The 20,013-nt window shown below is 39.1% G+C and overlaps 3 protein-coding genes across 3 annotated transcripts; 2 read left to right on the top strand and 1 right to left on the bottom strand.

Annotated features, from left to right (window-relative positions):
* Positions 1-797: 797 nt before the first annotated feature.
* On the bottom strand, positions 798-6,611 carry endou (endonuclease, polyU-specific). Its single transcript, XM_054617404.1, has 10 exons — positions 6,490-6,611; positions 4,970-5,044; positions 4,727-4,849; positions 4,511-4,633; positions 2,894-3,071; positions 2,605-2,810; positions 1,502-1,615; positions 1,302-1,408; positions 1,061-1,203; positions 798-984 (listed from the first exon to the last, which is right to left on the bottom strand). The coding sequence occupies exons 2-10, from the start codon at positions 5,025-5,027 to the stop codon at positions 870-872; spliced, it is 1,167 nt and encodes a 388-aa protein (XP_054473379.1). The 5' UTR covers positions 5,028-5,044; positions 6,490-6,611; the 3' UTR covers positions 798-869.
* Positions 6,612-9,077: 2,466 nt separating this feature from the next.
* Positions 9,078-12,545, top strand: tsfm (Ts translation elongation factor, mitochondrial). Its single transcript, XM_054617474.1, has 6 exons — positions 9,078-9,212; positions 9,562-9,714; positions 9,844-9,972; positions 10,093-10,212; positions 10,787-10,868; positions 11,914-12,545. Exons 1-6 carry the CDS (start codon positions 9,165-9,167, stop codon positions 12,306-12,308), a joined length of 927 nt encoding a protein of 308 aa, XP_054473449.1. The 5' UTR covers positions 9,078-9,164; the 3' UTR covers positions 12,309-12,545.
* Positions 12,546-13,376: 831 nt separating this feature from the next.
* Positions 13,377-17,242, top strand: myl6 (myosin, light chain 6, alkali, smooth muscle and non-muscle). The gene is made up of 6 exons (XM_054616118.1): positions 13,377-13,496; positions 13,799-13,826; positions 14,938-15,081; positions 15,527-15,700; positions 15,921-15,998; positions 16,847-17,242. Exons 1-6 carry the CDS (start codon positions 13,494-13,496, stop codon positions 16,873-16,875), a joined length of 456 nt encoding a protein of 151 aa, XP_054472093.1. The 5' UTR covers positions 13,377-13,493; the 3' UTR covers positions 16,876-17,242.
* Positions 17,243-20,013: the final 2,771 nt, after the last annotated feature.

The raw sequence follows: 20,013 nt of genomic DNA, 5'->3' as shown, positions 1-20,013 counted from the left end.
GTTAGTCACCCTAGATGAGTGAAAGAGTAAAATCAACCCCCATCCCAGCTGGACGGACAAACACACACACACACACACACACACACACACACACACACACACACACACACACACACACACACACACACACACACACACACACACACACACACACACACACACACACACTTAACCCCACACTGGGGAGTTTTACACACAGCTTTATGGACAGCTGATAAGAACAGGTTTAGCTGGTGGCTACTGTTTGAAGCAGGTCAAGCAGAACAGGATCTGTTAATGTCTTTTTGTTTCGATAGTTCATACTGCTAAAGACTGCATTTTGTTTTGTTTTTTGTTTAGCTGTTATATAAGACAATAAGCAATTGTGTCAGATGCACACATGCTCTCAGTACTGAAGAGTTGGTGTCAGTATTGTGCTAGCTCAGGGTGTGTAAATGCCCATTTTTTTTGCCTCATTAGTCACAGTTTGATCGTGCCCCTGGGAGAACACCACATTCTCTTGGTCTGTAAGACTGTTCACGAGAGGTTACACTGCAGATTAATGGACTGTCTGGTTTACTGTCTTCTTTATACAAGTGGATATGCACGTGTTAGAGCTAGCCACTTATGGAAAGAGGAAATATGCAAAGATGTATTACTTCTGCTTTATAGAAACATTTTAAGAGTCAAAGTACAAGCCGTTGCAATACATTTATGTCACCACATTATTTTTAAACTTTTAAAATACAATTTATGAATACCTCTCACTGAGAAAACTGCTTCTTTTGGGGAAATTATATATATATATAAGTGTTTGAATGAGTGAAAAATGAAAAACAAACGGTCTCCTCCGTGAGTTGCTTATGTTTTATTAGATGGCAGCCTCAGTTTCATGGGGTTGCAGGAAAGGCAGAGCCGATGTACTTCTTTCCATCACCATAGAAAGAGTTTTCCCAGGTGTAAGTTTGGATAATGAGCTCCTTCCCTCCCAGGCTCAGACGACACCTGGATGGACAAAAGAAAATGTGAATAGGAAAATTTCGCATGCTGTACACATCACAGGACATGTAGGTGTACTTACTGTTTTCCAGGGCGAGAGATGTAGCAGAGGCTGTATAAGGCAAAGTCAAATTCAGGGCTGCAGCCAATGACTGCAGAACCGACCTGCTTGTAGTAGCCCTCCCACATGAACTGCATCCCCATGACATCAGGGTAGGAAGTCCACTGAGAACGGGTGAAAAAAAGAGAGAGGGAAAGTGAAGCGGGTGCCACACACGTCACAGTTTAAATAAACATATTGAGGTCTACATTGTGATGCTTACGGGCCCATTGAAGCTGTGACTGTAGTAGTTCAGCTTTCCTCTTTTCTCGAGAAGATAAAACTGGATCCAGTTGTGGAAACCAGACACCTTTCCTCCCTTGACCTCTCCTATGACAGAATGTGGTTTTTTTAATAATCTCAACAACAAAAAAAATGTGCAAAACATCTGTGGTGTTTGAAAGAAATTTGCTCCGTACAAACCTGCAAAGATGTGTTCAAAGCCGCTGGAGTCCATCATGTTGTTATTGCGGGAGTACAGACCGAACCACATCATCTTCAGGTCCTGAATGAACTCTTCCTGTGTCGCATAGACGCCTTTAAATACAAAATAACATTCAACAAGGAATCACTGTCTGTTTGTCTGTATGCATGTAGGTATGTCCTTTGCATTTCTCCTTCAATTTACTTCACACTTGGCAGGTGTATTGCTAGGGACCAAAGGAAATTATCTTATAAATTTGGACCAATATTGAAAAACTCTGAATAAACAAGCTCTTTATGTGCAACAGAGGGGGCCTTCAGGGCTCTGTAGTCCAGCATGTCGTCTGCTGCGGGCCTGGCTTAAATTCACTGCACTTCCTGCTGATGCTGGATGCTAGATATAATAACGTTACAACCAGACTCTTCTTTACTTCCCTGGAGTCAACACGATCAGACAACTGGAAGCAGAATTGAAGAAGTATTCTAAACAGCCGGTTCTAAACAGGCATATCCATCACAAATATACATCCGTAAATCACTAGAAATCACTGAAAAGATGCTCCTTATTTACTGTAGAAGTTTTCTTCATCATAGTAATCAGTGGATATCTGTCTGCGCATCCACGTGTACACTGTAAACAGTTTAGTGTAAACTGCTAATAGATAATTTGGCATACTTTTAATGGTGCCAATTTGACAAAAAATGTAATGCTTTGGCAACATTGTATTGTACGCAGGCATGCCAACAATTACAATTTAAGTTGATATATACATAAATTAATTAAAAATAAACTGGGATGCAATTTTAGCCCACAGCTAACTCACTCTCCCCATGGCAACAGTATAGCCTACATATTGTTGACATCTGTCAAAGCATTATGGGAACTGTAGTTCCAAAACTTAGACACTCACTATCCCCAAAAAAATAATAAGAGGGAAAAAGTCTTATCAGTATAAACTTTTTTACAATATTATCCACAGAGTAGATTGAGGGACCCACAGTGTCAGACTTTTAAATCCCTTACACTAGACCACTAGCATTACCAGACCTGTGTGTGCTCAACCAGTGTCTGGATGTGTACTATTACATGTGGACCTAGTTACCCTTGGTGTAGAGGAAAGCAAACAGCTCTCTGCCCAGCTCAGTGTTGGACATGGTCTCCTTGAGGAAGGTTTCCTGCTCAGCCAGCTGCTGAGGACTGAAGTCCTCTCTCTGTCCAGTCATCCTGTTGTAGTTGTCCAGCACATTAAGGAGAGCAGCGTATGTGGGTCTGGAGAACAGAGCCTCCTCATTCAGGTAGCGGAACAAGCTGGAAACACAAAAAAGCGGGTAAATACTGTAGATCAAGATCAAGAAGAAGAGAGTGCTGTGTTGATAGGAAAGTCTTCCTACCGTTTAGAGGACAGATCGTCCTTGGAGCTCGTCTGAGAGTCGGGCACCAGAGCCTGAGGGTCAATGATCAGCTCTGAGGCCGAGGCCTTGTTTGAATCCAGAGCATAGAGCGTCTGAGAGATAGCCTTGATTTCAGCATCAGTGATCACACCACCTCCATCTCCACCTCCTCCGTCACCTGCAGAACATCACAAGCACACACAGATAATGTCTTTATCATGTTAATGTTATTTCTGCCTTTTTTATTATTTAAAAGAGACGGGATGACATGTTAGTGTTGTTAACTTGGAAAAGTGATTCATGAATTTCTGTAGCACAGTGTATTGGAAAGTTATTATGCACATTCAACTGACTTCCATTCTATGTTACTTTACTTCTACTCTACAACATTTCAGAGCATAATACTATACTAACATTTATTTCGATAGGATTAAGATGTATTTTCAATTTTCAAATAAATATTTTACATGAATTACAAACAGACCATAATAATTGTATAAATTTGATGTGATAGTTAGAAAATACAATATATTATTACGCATGAATAATTAAACATCTCTCCGGTGTAAAAAAATAGTTTGTGTTTGTAATTCCTATGTATTTCTTCTTGAGTAAATTTTTGAAAGTAAGCCTTGTAATGGAGTATATTTATATAACAGTATTCCCACTTTTATCTAAGTAAAGGATCTTAGTACTTCCTTCACAACTGGGTATTATTACTGTAGAAGAAGGGAGCCGATTAAGTTGAGAGAGGCGCAAAATGAACCCTTTTTTTCTTTCAGTGTGTTTTATAGCACAACAGCGACTCCTGTTGGACAAACACTGAAATAAGGTTTGATAAGGAGAGGTTGGTCACTCAAGCCAACCCTGATTTAGGAGGTATTCAGATCTTTTACTTAAGTAGAAGTACCAATACCACAATGTAAAAATACTTATATTTATACTCAAGTAAGTATTTTCAACAAAATGTACCTAAAGTTTCAGAAGAAAATCTGCCCCTATGATTGGTATGTTGATATATATTATAACTAATCACATTATTAATACTGATGCATCAATCCATAAGTAATATTGTTCTGCTGGTGCTGATAAATAAATAACTTCACTTCAATGACACTTTGGTTGAGAACCACTGGTAGTAGTCCAGTGGTTCCCAACCTAGGGGTCTGGTCAGTGGTTCCCAACCTAGGGGTCTGGCCCCTACAACCGGTCACAAGATAAATCTGAGGGGTCATGACATGATTAATAGGAGAAAAAAAAAGTTCTGACACATTATTTGTATTTATGTTTGGACTTTTCTCTAGTCTATTCAAATAAAACTTTCTGAGAAGGAGAATCTCTTTCTGGTGGAACTGCCGACTACTCAGATGTCTGATTGAGAAACTGATCTTCAGTGCAGCAGCATTGAGCTGATTGTTAGACTGCTTAGTTTCAGTGTGCACCCTGGGAAAGTGACCAGGTGTCATAAGTGGAGGAGCTGCTTAGGAAACACAAACAGCTAGAAACTAGTTCACTATCAGTTGTGAAATACTGTGTGTGTGAAACATGAGATGGGAAGATAAGATAAGATAAAATAATCCTTTATTACAGCTTAAGGCAACACGTGTTTGGTCTTACTGTCACAGATGTCTGCGTAGTCGCTGCAGCAGTTCTTGTACTGGCCACACTTGGAGTTACAGTGGCACTCGTTCTGGTTGTTGTATTTCTCACCACATCTGCCTTTACAAGATGTGGCTCCAGCTAGAAGGCAAAGAAAAAGACTTGTGATATATTTTCTTTCTGAAGTCTGCGATGTGTGATGGATCAGTTATAAAATGAGCTTTTGTCACTCACATTCACATATTGTAGTGTAGTCAGAACAACAGTCTTTGTAGCGCTCACAGGACGGGTTACACTGACAGGTAAAACTATTGTCTGTTCCATAACCACACCGACCCTGACATGAGTCCAGAGTGTCTGAGAATCAACAGGAGAGATTGGTTTCTTAATGACAGTCCTACTTGTAACTGTATTACATTATACATAAACCTGTAATCATACGTTATGGTGTAAATGGAGAAGAAAAATATATCTTACTGCTGTATCCCTGGTGGAACAGGGTCACCCAAAGTGCCAGAACAGCAATGACCTTCATCTTAGCTCAGCTGCAACCTGAAAATAAGACTGACTGTTATCATGGTCCTCCTTTTAAAGCAAGTTTCACGTGACCAATCCAAACGTGACCAATCCAAACGTAACACTTGCACTATACCAACCCAGCACTATACCAACCCAGCATTTGTAAAGGATGAATGATTGACCTGTTGAAGAACAGAACCTCTTAAAATTATGTATATTTTTAAGTGTAAATAAAGTTTTTGTCTTCTGGATCTCGTCTCTGTGAAACTATACACCTGCTTAGCACAGAGGCGGTGCTTTAATGTATCAATATATCAAGGTTTTATGTGAGCTGTGAAAATGACTGTTGTCTTAGATTTTTAACTGTTTTTATTATAATTTTTGTAACATTGAAACTTTTAAGCTAAATGTGTTTTGCATTTTAAGGCTACGTTGTCCAATACAACATTTCATTTATATAAAAAAAATAGGTCAAGTATCCTTTCTTATTTCTCCGGCCAAAGTGACCAGATGTTGTATTTCACAGGATTTATCCAAACTCAGAATACCCAGAATAGCTCAACCGCTTCAGTGCCCCTGGTCATGTTGAGGTCACTTGCTCATACGGGAAATACCAAACATCAAAAATGCATATAGGCCCCTAAAATAATACATACCGTAGATTATACAGTGAAATGTATAGGCCCACTTATATTCTGAGGCTTTCAGGTGCTGTTAAACAGACAATGTCAAAGCACTTGAAAATTGATTTTCTGTTTTTAAACAATATGTAAGCACTTAACATCAGTACACAAACAGTTTTTGCAGTTTTTCTTGGGAACTGCTGATATTCTGTCTGCAGTTTAAATCCCTATTATGTCCGATAACCATGGATGAAATTTAAATTGAATTTCCCCCAAACACTTTACAGATTAGGTTAGTGAGTCAAAAAAAATGGAGAAAGGGGGACACAGTCCATATCATTTTGAATAATCCTTTAGGATTACCTATATCGCAGTTGTAAAATGAGCCTCGTTTGTAAAAGATTATATAATACAGTAAAAATTTAAGAATCTAAATGTTATTGCTAGCAGAGATCTACATTTATTGTGATTCCGACTATGCTGTATAAAGTGTCCCATTATATTTTTCAACAAATAAGAACAAATATAAAAGTAGTGGCTTTCCAAGCTAGTTTGTGCAGTTAAAAGTGTGAATCCTTTAGACAGATGTTTAGAAAGCCAGAGCTTCATTTGTGTCTGTGTAAGAAGAAAAACAGGAACAACAAGAAGTAAGTAAAAACATTAACAACTAACTACGTAGTCTAAATGTGGGTATGACAGATTGATAAACTGACCAAAATGTACTAGAAAAACAAGTAAATGAATAACAAATGACAGAAAGCAAGTAATTTATCCTGAACCTTAACCTTTTTTTAGTTTCAACTTAAAACCAAATGCATGGCAGAGTCATAGTTCTGACACAAATAAAATGCCAACCTTAGAGTACAAGCCTAAGGTGCCCATTTGTTGCATCTGATAGGCTGCACTTCCCTCAAGTAGAGCTTGGCCGTTTCTCAATATGTGAACTTCTCTGTACTTGTGTCCTCGTGAACTTGTGAAACGTCATCTAGCGCGGCCCAAGTACTGTTCCAATACACAAGTTCGCATCCAGCCAAGTACGGTCCAAATACCCGGATGTGTCCTCGCTCCGCCCATTATATCGGGGATGCATCGGAGGAGACTTGTGTGGACTTTGGACAGCCAAGTATCCCAGAATGCATTTCACCAGCAAACAAGAGCCGACAGTGGCGGAGACGGCTCACAACTGTCAGTTATAACTGTCTAAATACTGCTGCTGTTGTGTAACGGAATTTAGTTTTAACATTTTTTTAAGCGAGAATGTAGTTGTTAAGACTTAAAATATGCGGTCGATTTATCAAGATAGAGCCTACTTGAAAATAGCGCCGACGTTTGTCGGAGATATGAGAGGTCCAGAGAGGAGACCGGGCGGTGATGCTCATGTATCCCGTTGACAACAGCCTGATCTCGGCAAGGCCTCTCCAGATGTGCCGCTCTGGTGTCTCTGTAGTGGTTAAACATGAGATATAACTCGTTTGGGGGATATCTAACGAGCAATCTTTGCTCTCTGATTTTACATCTATTATTAGTTCCCGTGCAAACTGGTTTGGCAGAGGGCAAAGTTAAGTTTCATAACTTTACATATATATTGTTCAACTTTAACTTTGCACCAAGTTAGAGCCCTGCCTTTGTACTTTTGACCAATTTGTTTTGCTTGTCTTTATTCCCTGTTATACACACTTGTTATAATTGCTATTATTGTGCAATCAAACTAACATTAAAGCAATATTTTATTCAAGGGACAACTGAGGAAACCCAGGCCCTCATTGCCTGTATGACTGGGTCAGGGATGGAGACAGGTTTGTGCTGTCTCCATTCATAATGATTCATATCTTATTGAAGAGGCAGTGTGTCACTCTTTGTTTATGTTTTTTTCCAGGGACTTTGTAACCACTTCTGACCTGGAAATAACTGCCAAACAGGCCAAAAAGAAGTAGAACAACAACAAGTTTGCTGCAACAACCAGGGGCGGACTAATGGAGTGCAGCATCCATCTGACTGTACCACTGCCAGGTGGTACAGTCGGTCTATTATGTATTATATTTATTGCTTATTTATGTGTTTTTACTATTTGATATTTATTAAACTGTTTTCTAAATATGAATTGTCTATCAATTGTTGAAGTCTGCCAGAATAAAATTTCCCTCTAACCTCTGACCTGTTTGATCCAGTGCTTACTGTTATTAATGTAATCTATTTATTTCATTGCTTGATAGGCAGTGTAAGAGCACACCTATCTTCCCAGGTTCTGAGTCAAAAAGTTACAGTAGCCTACATGATTACTGTATTATAGACATGAAATGTCCTGTTTCTGTTGATGTCTGTCCTGGTTAATGACTAATGATGTGCGTGGCACAGATGAAGTACAGGTAGGCTACTTCTTGCACTGATGTATTGTGATGTTTGTGCACCTAACTGTCCAAGGCCTGTCAGACTGAGTATCTGCCTCTTTATGTTGAGTACCAAGAAGACAAATGGCAGGTCTGTATGTGGAATGTATGCTAATCCATTCCAATATTAAACTAAAGTATCAAACCTCCCCTGAACTTGCCAGTTTATCAGGTAGGCCTAGATAAAGCTAATGTAGTCAAATATAACAGCCCTGTATATACATGTTAACTTCAGCAAGGTTATAATGTTGCTTTTTTAAAATGTAAATAGTTTTTCAGAGGTGTTGGTCCATCCCATGTATATGAAGGGTAGACTAAATATTAGAAACACCTCTCAGTATAACGTTACAGTTCAACAGCACCACAAACCAAGCTGACACAAAAATAAATCACCACCTCTAAAACATTAAATAAAGACTTTATACAATATTAAACTGCATTAGTTTTTGACCTAGGTATGCCTAATCATGCCTAGGTGTGCCAAGTAAACTGTCAAGTCTACATATAAATGATAGTAGACAGGTTAAAAAGCATAGGATGATTAGACAAAAGTACAAAGCTAGAGAGACAGGCTAATATGGCCCGTCCTCCTCTTCAGCTTCTCTATAAAGAACACCGACAGCAACGGCAACCAGCCTCTGATCCATTTTGATGTCCTTATCATTTTTTATATTATTATATTATAATTATATCATTTTCGTTTTATTGTCAATATATATTACAGTGAAAATAACCGGAGTAGACAGGACCAGAGCCGAGCTGAGTTGCTGACGTCATCAAGTTCGCTGCTGTTCCGATTGCAAAATGACCGTACTGCGTCCTCGCATCCTCGGGAGTTTGTACTCCCGAGTCGAACTATCCAAGTCTGAACTAGCAAGTTTGCAAGTCCAAACTTGACGATACTTGGTATTAGTTTATCGTGATCCTTATTACCTACAGCATTGCAGTAGATCCACAAAAAAGTGACAAGGCATCCATAAATTAAACGCACCTGTAGGCTTCTCCCAAACTGTAGAGGGCGCTGCGCAAAAATAAGCGACTTAACGTAGAGTCTTTTTGTCTTTCCTCGGCTTCCTTACACAGCGTGGATTTCAATGACATTCTGAGCTTTTATAAGTCAATTCACTCCAACGGGGTTTAAAGATGTCGTTAACCTTTTTATTTAGAACAATTACAAGAGACTTTGCAAAGGTGAGCGCATTAAGCTTTACACTTGGTCATGTTTTTAGCATTTTACCTGAAGCTCGAGCTGTCATAAGCTGGTGTGTTAGTTAGTTCCCTTACTTTCTGATTCACCAGCTCAACGTTACTGGGCCAGTGACAGTGAATTACCTCATTCCTAATTCGGTTTTATTTTATGTTTGGTTAGATCTCATTGTGGCTGGTATCTCTGTAGAATATTTCATCTAAAAATGGCATTTGTTGATACAAAGTTGTGCATGAGACTGTCTACTAAAGACCAAGTAGGCCTAGCTCACTGGGCTTTTTGAAGTTGTACTAGACACTTTGTGTTACACCTTCTCCCATCTGTCTTCCTCAGATCAGTGTTTGTCAGCATGTACAGTCGTTACACACAGGGTGTCAGCTTTTGGCAACTGAGAAAGCCCTCCTGATGAAACTGCGGAAAAACACCGGCTACACTTTCATTAACTGCAAGAAAGCACTGGAGAGGTTTGACAATGACATAACACAGGTAACCCAACCTCTGTCTATCTCTACCTGCACTCGCAATACAAGTGTGCTACAATATTATATCTACATGGTGACTACTGAAACAACTTGCTGTGTGACTGTGTTGTTGATGTCATTTCCAATCCTTCAGGCAGAGACCTGGCTGCATGAGCAGGCCCAGAAGGAGGGCTGGAGCAAAGCAAGCAAGCTGGAGGGTCGCAAAGCCAAAGAGGGACTGGTTGGTCTGTTTATACAAGATAAAGCTGCAGTAATGGTGGAGGTAAGACCAGTGATACAGGGGTTAATTACCAGCACAATCACTGAAGTGTATAATTTTTCTATTAGTTGGATGTGGCATTCAGCTTTATCTGTTGTTTTTCTTCTTGTCTGCTTTATGCAGGTTAACTGTGAGACAGACTTTGTCGCCCGTAATGAGAAGTTCCAACAGCTGGTTAAGGATGTGGCGTTTGCCACCTTGGCTCACCGGAATAAAACCCAGAGCAGGACAGGATATGTTAAGGTAAATCCACATTGGGCTTCTGACTGAAGGAGTTGCACTGGGGGAAACTTCTCATTTCACTTTGGAGCTGGATGCTGGAAATAACTTGTAAATAGGCACATAAAGATGACGGATATACTGCTGTGGTTACTATAAAATAGGCATTAATGATAAATGACAAGGTAGGAAATGCGCAGCTGTAAATAATGTGAGTAATGATGGCTGAATTCCATACTACTCATCTTTGTTATTGAAGCTGCAGCATTTATTTATTTTTACATATGTATTTGCAGTGGTCATAAAACTACATTATCAGAAATTATTTAGTTTCTGTCATCAGTGATTTGCATCTTCAACCTGCTTTAAGTTATGGGATGTGCACACACACAGTTGAAATTATTATCTAGACAGAACTGCAACTTCACTCTTAACTGTTCTTAATGTATATCAGTCTTCAGGAGGTCGATGCAGATAGGAAGGAATATATGACTGAATACAACTGAATACAACACTGTTAATTGAGGATGTCAAAGCGCACAAGCTTTGTGTCCTTCAGTCTGCTTTGATTTTGCTAATATACTACGTTTGTTTCCAGAGTCTCCTGGCAGGTGATGAGTTAAACAAACTCAGTGTGGATGAAGGAGCTTCTCTTTCTGATCGGGTGGCTCTCACAATTGGTCAGTAAGAAAATGCTTCCTATTTTCCGCTGTTCAATTAATCTCTAAAACACTGTTGTTTTAGTTTAAAACACCTGCCCTTCCTGCGCTCCTTCAACCAGCATTTTAAGATTTTATTTTATTGGGGTTTTCACCAGCGATGATGGCAGTGTGACACATTTCTAAATTTAAGGTTGATGTTGTATTTTACATTTCTTTCCATGCATTCAAAGAAACACATCTGTTTGGCTGCGCGGCTTCACCAAGTGAGGGCTTCCTTTACTTTGCTGCATGTTGTCCCTGTGACACATGCAGTGAAGGGCCACTGTTGATGGAGACTCACAGAAGGGATCCTCAAAAGCGAGAGCGAGAAAGTCGCCATACATTCATTATTAAGTGCCTGTTTTTTCGCACCAAGGTGCTTTTTTAGAATGCGATTAAATTCACCACAGCTCATGTGACTAGAATTAAGAAAATCACCTCAAAAGACTTGCCATATTTTTTCCATTCAAGGACGTTAAAACATCTGGTTGAAAATACAGCCAAACTGAACCCACCCTCATTTCTAACCACCATCCATCACTGATCCTTCCCCAGAGACGGTAGTTCTGTAGCTCGATAGAGAGCCTGTAGGAGCTTCCATTCTGGCTGGGTAGAGGTCCACTAGCTGCACAAGAAGCCCCTTAAACCGAACATCTGTAGACGGCAGCATCTCGGTCTCTGCACAAAGATGACCTCCAGCAGCCTGGAGCAGAAGCTCCGACCGGTTCAGCTCCAAGCCTTTGAGCAGTCCAGCCGTCTGCTCAATAGGAAATCATCCACCACTATTTATAAACTTCTGTATCTGAACTGATGGCATCAGCTGTGATGTCACAGAAATGGCTAACGTTTAGGAAGTGGTGAAATCATCTGTTAGGTCACAGAACACAATGTGTGGATTGAGGATCCTCTGATAATATCTGAACAAACAACAGGCTGATATTGACCCCGTTATTTTACCTCTCAGATGATGTGGTTTATTGCTCCAATTTTTGTGATTAAACATGTTTCCCATCTTTCCTCTCAGGTCGCCTCGGTGAGAACATGTCAGTGAGGCGGGCGGTGACAGTGGGTGTCCCAGCTGAGTGGCACATTGGCTCATATGTACACGGTGGTGTGCGCGACCAGACCGAAGTGGCCATGGGTCGGTACGGCGCCCTGGTCATATTTCAGGGTGGAGAGAAGACAGAATTGGAATTTCTAGGCAGAAAGCTGGGACAGCATATAGTGGGAGAGGCCCCGGTGGCCCTGGGCAACATGGATGACCTGCCTTGTGGGGAAAGTGAGACCCGCCTGCTGCCTCAGACCTTCCTGGGAGACCCGAGCAGGACTGTTGCACAGTTCCTCAGAGGTCAACAGGCTCGAGTGCTGGACTTTGTCCGATTTCAGTGTGGCGAGGTAGCCACTGAAGAAGCTAAATGAAGAGAGGGAAACTAAATGTGAAAGTATAATATGTAGGTCTACCAGCACTGGTGCCTGATGAAATTACCAATCCAACAATAAAATGTTTTAATGCTGAAAATATTAGTCCATATTATTTTGTATATGCTACACAGTATGTTGAATTAATCAGGTAACCCACTGATTTGCTTCAGACTACTGTCATAATGTACATCCTCTTTCATGTTTTCTTTGTTCTTCGCATGTATCAACATGTGAGGTTGAATGGAATAAATATATTCATGTCTAGATGGGACTTGTCTTTTTTCCAACCTAATGTGCATTCTCCCAAGAAACTTCAAAATGCAAGGGAAACTTTTTTTCAACAGAACAAGAACCTTCCCCCTACACTTGTTAGGGTTTTGAAAGGGTGTTGCGTTTAAGGACTGCAGAAGTGCATGTAATCAGTGCTGTTGCTTTTTGAGTGGAAGGTAGTGAGACAAAAAGCCTACGAGGTATCATCACTGTGCTTACAATTACAATATTTTGACCTTCGATAATTTTGTCTACCTTGCAAATTCCTGCTTAAGGCACAAAATTAGCCACAATTTTGCTCCCTCCAAATTATGTACAGTACCAGTCAAAAGTTTGGACACACCTTCTCATTCAACTACTCTGAAGAATCTAAAATATAAAACATATTCTGGTTTGTTGAGCATTTGTTTGTTTACCACATAATTCCATATGTGTTCCTTCATAGTTTGGATGTCTTCAATATTAATCTACAATGTAGGAAAAAATAAAAAATAAAGAAAAACCATTGAATGAGAAAATGTGTCCAAACTTTTGACTGGTACTGTATACATACATAAATAAATATATATATATATATATATATATATATATATATATATATATATATATATATATATATATATATATATATGTATATATATATATATATATATATATATATATATATATATATATATATATATATATATATATATACATGTATATATATGTGCACACACACACACACACACCCACATATATGGGGGTGTTGTATGTTGTAACTGCACCCCTGAAATCAAGGCATATGATTGGCTGTTGTGCAGCGACGTCATCAGATGCGCTGATAGCAGAGGAGCTAGCCGGTGTCCTCCTCATTAGCTTAGACAAGATAGAGACCCTCGCCCGTCTTCCATTGAACGACCTCAAACCGACATGGTGAGTAAAGATACAACTCCAGGCTAATTTATAAAAATATCTACTGTCATGATATTTGTACTCAAGGACAACGTCGTTTCTTAATTCATTGATTTTGCAAACATCTGACGTCAAACCCAGTTACGGTCCAGCCGTCTCTGCTGGCCTGCTGCTCTCATTCTAGCTTCAACGTTAAGCCTTCAGACACCATCCTTTTCCTAACTGTGCGTTTGCGTTAATGGAGGATTAACTTGAAGCATTTGACATTACACTAACGCCAGTCTGTTATTCCCCCTGTGCCATTTTAACCCCGCCTCATCCAGTCTGACTTCACAGAGGACCAGATCATGGGTGAGTCAACCTTAACATCTGATTAGCGAAGGAGATTCATCGTTTAATGGTTAAGGTTATACAGCTAAATCATTTGTCTTTATATTTCAATAACGTTAGCTTTATGAAGTCATCACTTTGACCCTGTAGCTCGACTGTTGTCTCTGCAAACCGCTGGACTCCTTCAGGTAACTCTGACAGACTGAGCTGAAAACTAAACACTTATAACTGTGTGAGGTTCAATGCTTGTCACGACTTACAACTAACAAATACTGTTTGAATTAATCACGAGCAGTGCCACAGAATGCTGTACTAAACTGCAAAAATGTAATCTAATAAAGCATCTTTGTGTTTTTGCATGCTGGTGCTGAAATATACACCTTAAATGTTGACAGTCATGATAAAGACAGGTTGTGTCTGAGCAGAGCAATGTATGGATCAGGGTTGGCCCAGACATAATTTTTCTGGGGCACTTGAAGGCATGGCAAATATAACTAATACTATTCTTTTGTGGTACTTTCTAAAGCAGTTTTTTTAGAACAAATAGTACACATTGATGTAGGACATCAGCTACTGCGTGGTGTTGCTTGACATGACCAAAGTCTTGTTGGAGATGCAAACAATTTGTGCTTTGAAGTATCATATTTGCTCCAACAACCATCACCACCGTTGCCGTAGGCGGCGAGGGTTTCAGTTTTTCCTTCAAAGTGTGTTTGCTCTCTTCTGACCTGATGCCAAGTAAAACTTGGAGAACCAAATATTAAAAACTGCTAAAATGTAATATCAAATAGAGGAGAGCCATTATGTGTCGTTATTTGTCTGGTGAATGCGTAATCAATAAGCCACAGTAATTAAAATAAGCGTGTGGGGGGGAAAATGCGCCTACACAGCAGTGTCTGGATTTTGCAACTGAGAAAATGCTGAGACTTAATTGAGTGTATCTTATGTTAAAAACAACTTGCGCAGTAGTATCAGCTGTTCTTCTACAGAAATAACTTTATTCAATAAAGTTACACAGATACAGAAGCACGTTGTTATGCATATGTGTTTGCTTGTGTCTCAAAACGTTTGAGTAGTGTTTATTTATATACTGTACAGCTGAATGAGTTCTACCTCTTTGTCTCCATATTAGAGTTCAAGGAGGCCTTCCTTTTGTTTGACCGGACGGGTGAGGGGAAGATCACCTACAGTCAGTGTGGTGATGTCATGCGGGCCCTTGGACAAAACCCTGTCAATGCTGAAGTGCTCAAGGTCCTGGGAAACCCCAAGTTAGAAGGCAAGCCTCTGATTCACCAGCTGCAACTATTAGAGACCAAATAAACCTACATGATTGCTGCCTTGGTTATCAGAACCATTCTAACCTGTTTTTTACTTGTCTCTCTGTTCTTAATGAACTCTGTAAGGTCCTCTGAGATGTGAATCTTATGTTGAGAGTAATTATGTATAGAAGTGTGTGCAAAATTAGTCCTATTTATGTATTTCAAATCAATGAAAAAAGGAGGATTTGGGCTAACCATGATGTGATGCAAATCATTAATAAATGAGAATTCAGCTGGTGCTCTGGTATTGTGAAAACTGCATTTGTACTTCCATTGTTTGCTAATGCTGGGAATAAACAGATAATCTCCTGCTTACTGATATCCATACAAATCTGATCCTTTTTGTAATAAGTTTTTGGGGGTGTTTAGAATAAAAAATATTTGTTATCAATTGCCTTTCAGAGATGAACTACAAGATGTTGGATTTTGAGCAGTTCCTGCCGATGCTTCAGGCCATTGCTAAGAACAAAGACCAGGGTTCCTTTGAGGACATCGTAGAGGGTCTGCGAGTCTTTGACAAGGAGGGAAACGGCACAGTGATGGGAGCAGAGCTGCGTCATGTGCTCACTACACTAGGTAAGTCAACAAAAACCTGCAAAACACAAAGAATTGTCATTAATCCTTGCTTGTGTCAGTTGAGCTGACCTATGTATGTTTTGTCATGCAAAGTAAAATCCCTTCAGGTACTTTTCTGTACCGAGAACAATGTAAATAAGCGTGCTGTCACCTCTGTCAGAGAGTAATTTTCTTTATATGGTCCTAAAATGCAAAGTAAAGTCTTCTTTGTTTGTTCCAGGTGAAAAAATGACAGAGGAGGAGGTGGAAACTCTTTTAGCCGGACACGAAGACGCCAATGGCTGCATTAACTATGAAGGTAAGACGGCACAGTATGTAGAAAGATGCACTTGGATGACTCTATTAGTACAATTTAGTATGCCAGAAAAAGATTAAGTATGTCCTGGTACATAATGTGTCAAATGAAGTATCCCAAAAATACCAGGATGTCCTACTGCAAGTGGTTGATTTTGCAGTATGCAATTCCGGCTCTTTTGACCGACAATCACCAGCGCAGAGGACAAATGAGTAAGAGGGTCAAAGATCAAGGTGCAATGTAATGAAAAAGTAGTATGTTCCAATTGAATGTATACTGCATACAACACTATGTACTATGATGGGCAACAGCAGTATGTAAAAAGCAAAAGTGTGTGTGATTGAATGAACCTTGTGTGCCTCATGAAAATATTGCGACACTCCCACTGAGGATGTACTAAACAACAGTAGTCATGCGTAACAGTAAACACAGTGCAATAGAATAAGACATAGTTTAAAAATTAAAACAAACAAACAAAAAAGAGTCAGTAAAACAAGTATTTTATTGAACGGTCAATTGTATATTATTAGAGAAAAGTTGGGCAATGTTGTATAACTGAGCAATTGTCCTAGGGCTGTAAGTGACAGAGTCAGTGGGGGTCCAGGGCTTTATTCATGAACCCAACTGCAGATGAGAAGTAACGTTTTTTGTGGCGTGAGGGCTTGGTCCTGATGGACTGCAGCCTCCTGCCAGAGGGAAGAGACGCCAAAAGTTTGTGTCCAGGGTGAGAGGTGTCTGGTCCGGAGCAGAGAGCTTGTATCCCCACTGACAGATGTTGTATGTTATTTCCTGCTTTTGTCTGTTTTCAGATTTGATGCTGATGTGTTTCTGTTTTCTTTCTCTTGTGACAGAACTCGTCCGGATGGTGATGAGCGGTTAAGGATTTAATAAACGCACTTCCAGTTTTAATTTTATTCCTGAATGTTTTTATATTGTTTGTCTTGTCTTGCCCTTCCATCCATGTCATCCTACCTCCAACAAGTCTCTTTTATTTTATTTGTTTGACATCTTCAATTTATTTTCGAAAGTGCCTATTCAGTCTAATGTGAAGAAACCCTTTCATCTCATTTTCCATCCGTTATTCAGCCTTGCAGATACACTCTGCAGTAAGGTTCCCGTTATGATGTCACCTGTTACATCTTTGTTAACTCGTCGGTCTTGTTGTCAAAAGCTTTTGTTGTTTTTTTGTTTGGATGGATATGATAATGTGACATGTTTCATCTGACAATATTGAATAAAAATCCTAGTTTCAAAAGTGTCTTTCAGCCTCTGAGTCTTCAAATGTGTGTTTATAGAGCAAAGATATTACACATCTGCAATCACATTACAAAACATTGTGCATATTTCATTTCAATTTCTAATATATAATATCTCTCGTAAAATATCTCTTGGGATGTTTCCAATTGTTAAAATATCATGTTAGGAGTTCTAAGATCAGCATATTTTAAGGCATAGTAGGACTTTTTATGACATGTTTATGGCAAATACTCAGTATAGCAACTTTATTTTATGACACAATAAATCCTCTGACATTTAGTGATATTTTTATGGCATGCCATACTGCCTTTTTGTGACTTTCTTTTATGGCTTACTATTCAATGACTTTTCATGACACATTAATTACATACTATGAGTTTTTTTGTGACCTTTTCATGATATAGTATACAATTTTTTTTTTAACTACTATGCTATGACTTTTTAAAGCTTTTTTTTCAACGTCTCTTATGTTTTATGTTTTTTTTTGTTGTAAAAAACCATGCTATTTTTTGACATATTCTACTATGACTTTGCTATGTTTTTTTTGACATACTATACTTTGATTTTTTTTAACCACTAATGTACCTTATTATGTATTTTTTTATGTTTTTGACTTTTTTTTTAATCAAACCTGATTGAAGGACATCCCGCTCTACCACTGACTACTATGACTTTTTTATGACAGTTTTCAACATACTATAACATGACTTTTTAATATTTTTTCAACATCCCATAAATTACTATTTAAAGACCTTTTTTGACGTACTTTACTATGACTTTTTAAAAATTGCTCTCGAAATACTATACAATGACTTTTTAAAAACGTTTTTTCAACAAACTATAATGTACATGTTTAAGCACTTTTTTTTCACTTATTTTATTATGTATCATTTTAGCAAAAAACCATACTATGACTTTTTTTTACATACTCTGCTATGAATTCTTTGACAAACTATACTTTAAAGACTAAAAAGCTTTTTTCATGATTTTTTTTTACATTCTACACTATGACTTTTTTTATATATTCTTCAAAATATAATTTTTTCGGAATACTATACTATGACTTTTACATTCTTTCCACATTCTATTCTATAATTTATTTTGGCCTACTTACATACTGTGACATTTTAAATCCTTTTTTCAAAGTAGCTTATTATTTCTTTATGTATAATTTTATCGAAAACCATACTATGATTTTTTTTGGGCATTCTCTGCTATGACTTTGTTGACATACTATACAATGAATTACTTTTAAAGGCTTTATGCGTCATTCTATGACATTCTATATTTTCTTCGACATACCATACTATGACTTTTTCATGATATTTTTGTGAAATACTATACTATGACTTTTTTTTACATCTACAATATGACTTTTCCATGATTTTATCGACATGCTAGACAATGTTTTTTTTTGGATATACAGTGGGTACGGAAAGTATTCAGACCCCTTTAAATTTTTCACTCTTTGTTTCATTGCAGCCATTTGCTAAAATCGAAAAAGTTCATTTTTTTTCGCATTAATGTACACTCAGCAACCCATCTTGATAGAAAAAAACAGAAATGTAGAAATCTTTGCAAATTTATTAAAAAAGAAAAACTGAAATATCACATGGTCATAAGTATTCAGACCCTTTGCTGTGACACTCATATTTAACTCACATGCTGTCCATTTCTTCTGATCCTCCTTGAGATGGTTCTACTCCTTCATTGGAGTCCAGCTGTGTTTAATTAAACTGATTGGACTTGATTAGGAAAGGCACACACCTGTCTATATAAGACCTTACAGCTCACAGTGCATGTCAGAACAAATGAGAATCATGAGGTCGAAGGAACTGCCCAAGGAGCTCAGAGACAGAATTGTGGCAAGGCACAGATCTGGCCAAGGTTACAAAAGAATTTCTGCAGCACTCAAGGTTCCTAAGAGCACAGTGGCCTCCATAATCCTTAAATGGAAGAAGTATGGGATGACCAGAACTCTTCCTAGACCTGGCCTTCCAGCCAAACTGAGCAATCGTGGGAGAAGAGCCTTGGTGAGAGAGGTAAAGAAGAACCCAAAGATCACTGTGGCTGAGCTCCAGAGATGCAGTAGGGAGATGGGAGAAAGTTCCACAAAGTCAACTATCACTGCAGCCCTCCACCAGTCGGGGCTTTATGGCAGAGTGGCCCGACGGAAGCCTCTCCTCAGTGCAAGACATATGAAAGCCCGCATAGAGTTTGCCAAAAAACACATGGAGGACTCCCAAACTATGAGAAATAAGATTCTCTGGTCTGATGAGACCAAGATTGAACTTTTGCCGTTAATTCTAAGCGGTATGTGTGGAGAAAACCAGGCACTGCTCATCACCTGCCCAATACAATCCCAACAGTGAAACATGGTGGTGGCAGCATCATGCTATGGGGGTGTTTTTCAGCTGCAGGGACAGGACGACTGGTTGCAATTGAAGGAAAGATGAATGCGGCCAAGTACAGAGATATCCTGGAAGAAAACCTCCTCCAGAGTGCTCAGGACCTCAGACTGGGCCGAAGGTTCACCTTCCAACAAGACGATGACCCGAAGCACACAGCTAAAATAACAAAGGAGTGGCTTCGGAACAAGTCTGTGACCATTCTTGACTGGCCCAGCCAGAGCCCTGACCTAAACCCAATTGAGCATCTCTGGAGAGACCTGAAAATGGCTGTCCACCAACGTTCACCATCCAACCTGACAGAACTGGAGAGGATCTGCAAGGAAGAATGGCAGAGGATCCCCAAATCCAGG

Source organism: Anoplopoma fimbria, chromosome 17 (assembly GCF_027596085.1).
Source record: "Anoplopoma fimbria isolate UVic2021 breed Golden Eagle Sablefish chromosome 17, Afim_UVic_2022, whole genome shotgun sequence".
Lineage (NCBI taxonomy): Eukaryota > Metazoa > Chordata > Actinopteri > Perciformes > Anoplopomatidae > Anoplopoma > Anoplopoma fimbria.
The sequence above is the reverse complement of the archived record's forward strand: the minus strand, read 5'-3'. Positions and strand labels throughout refer to the sequence as shown.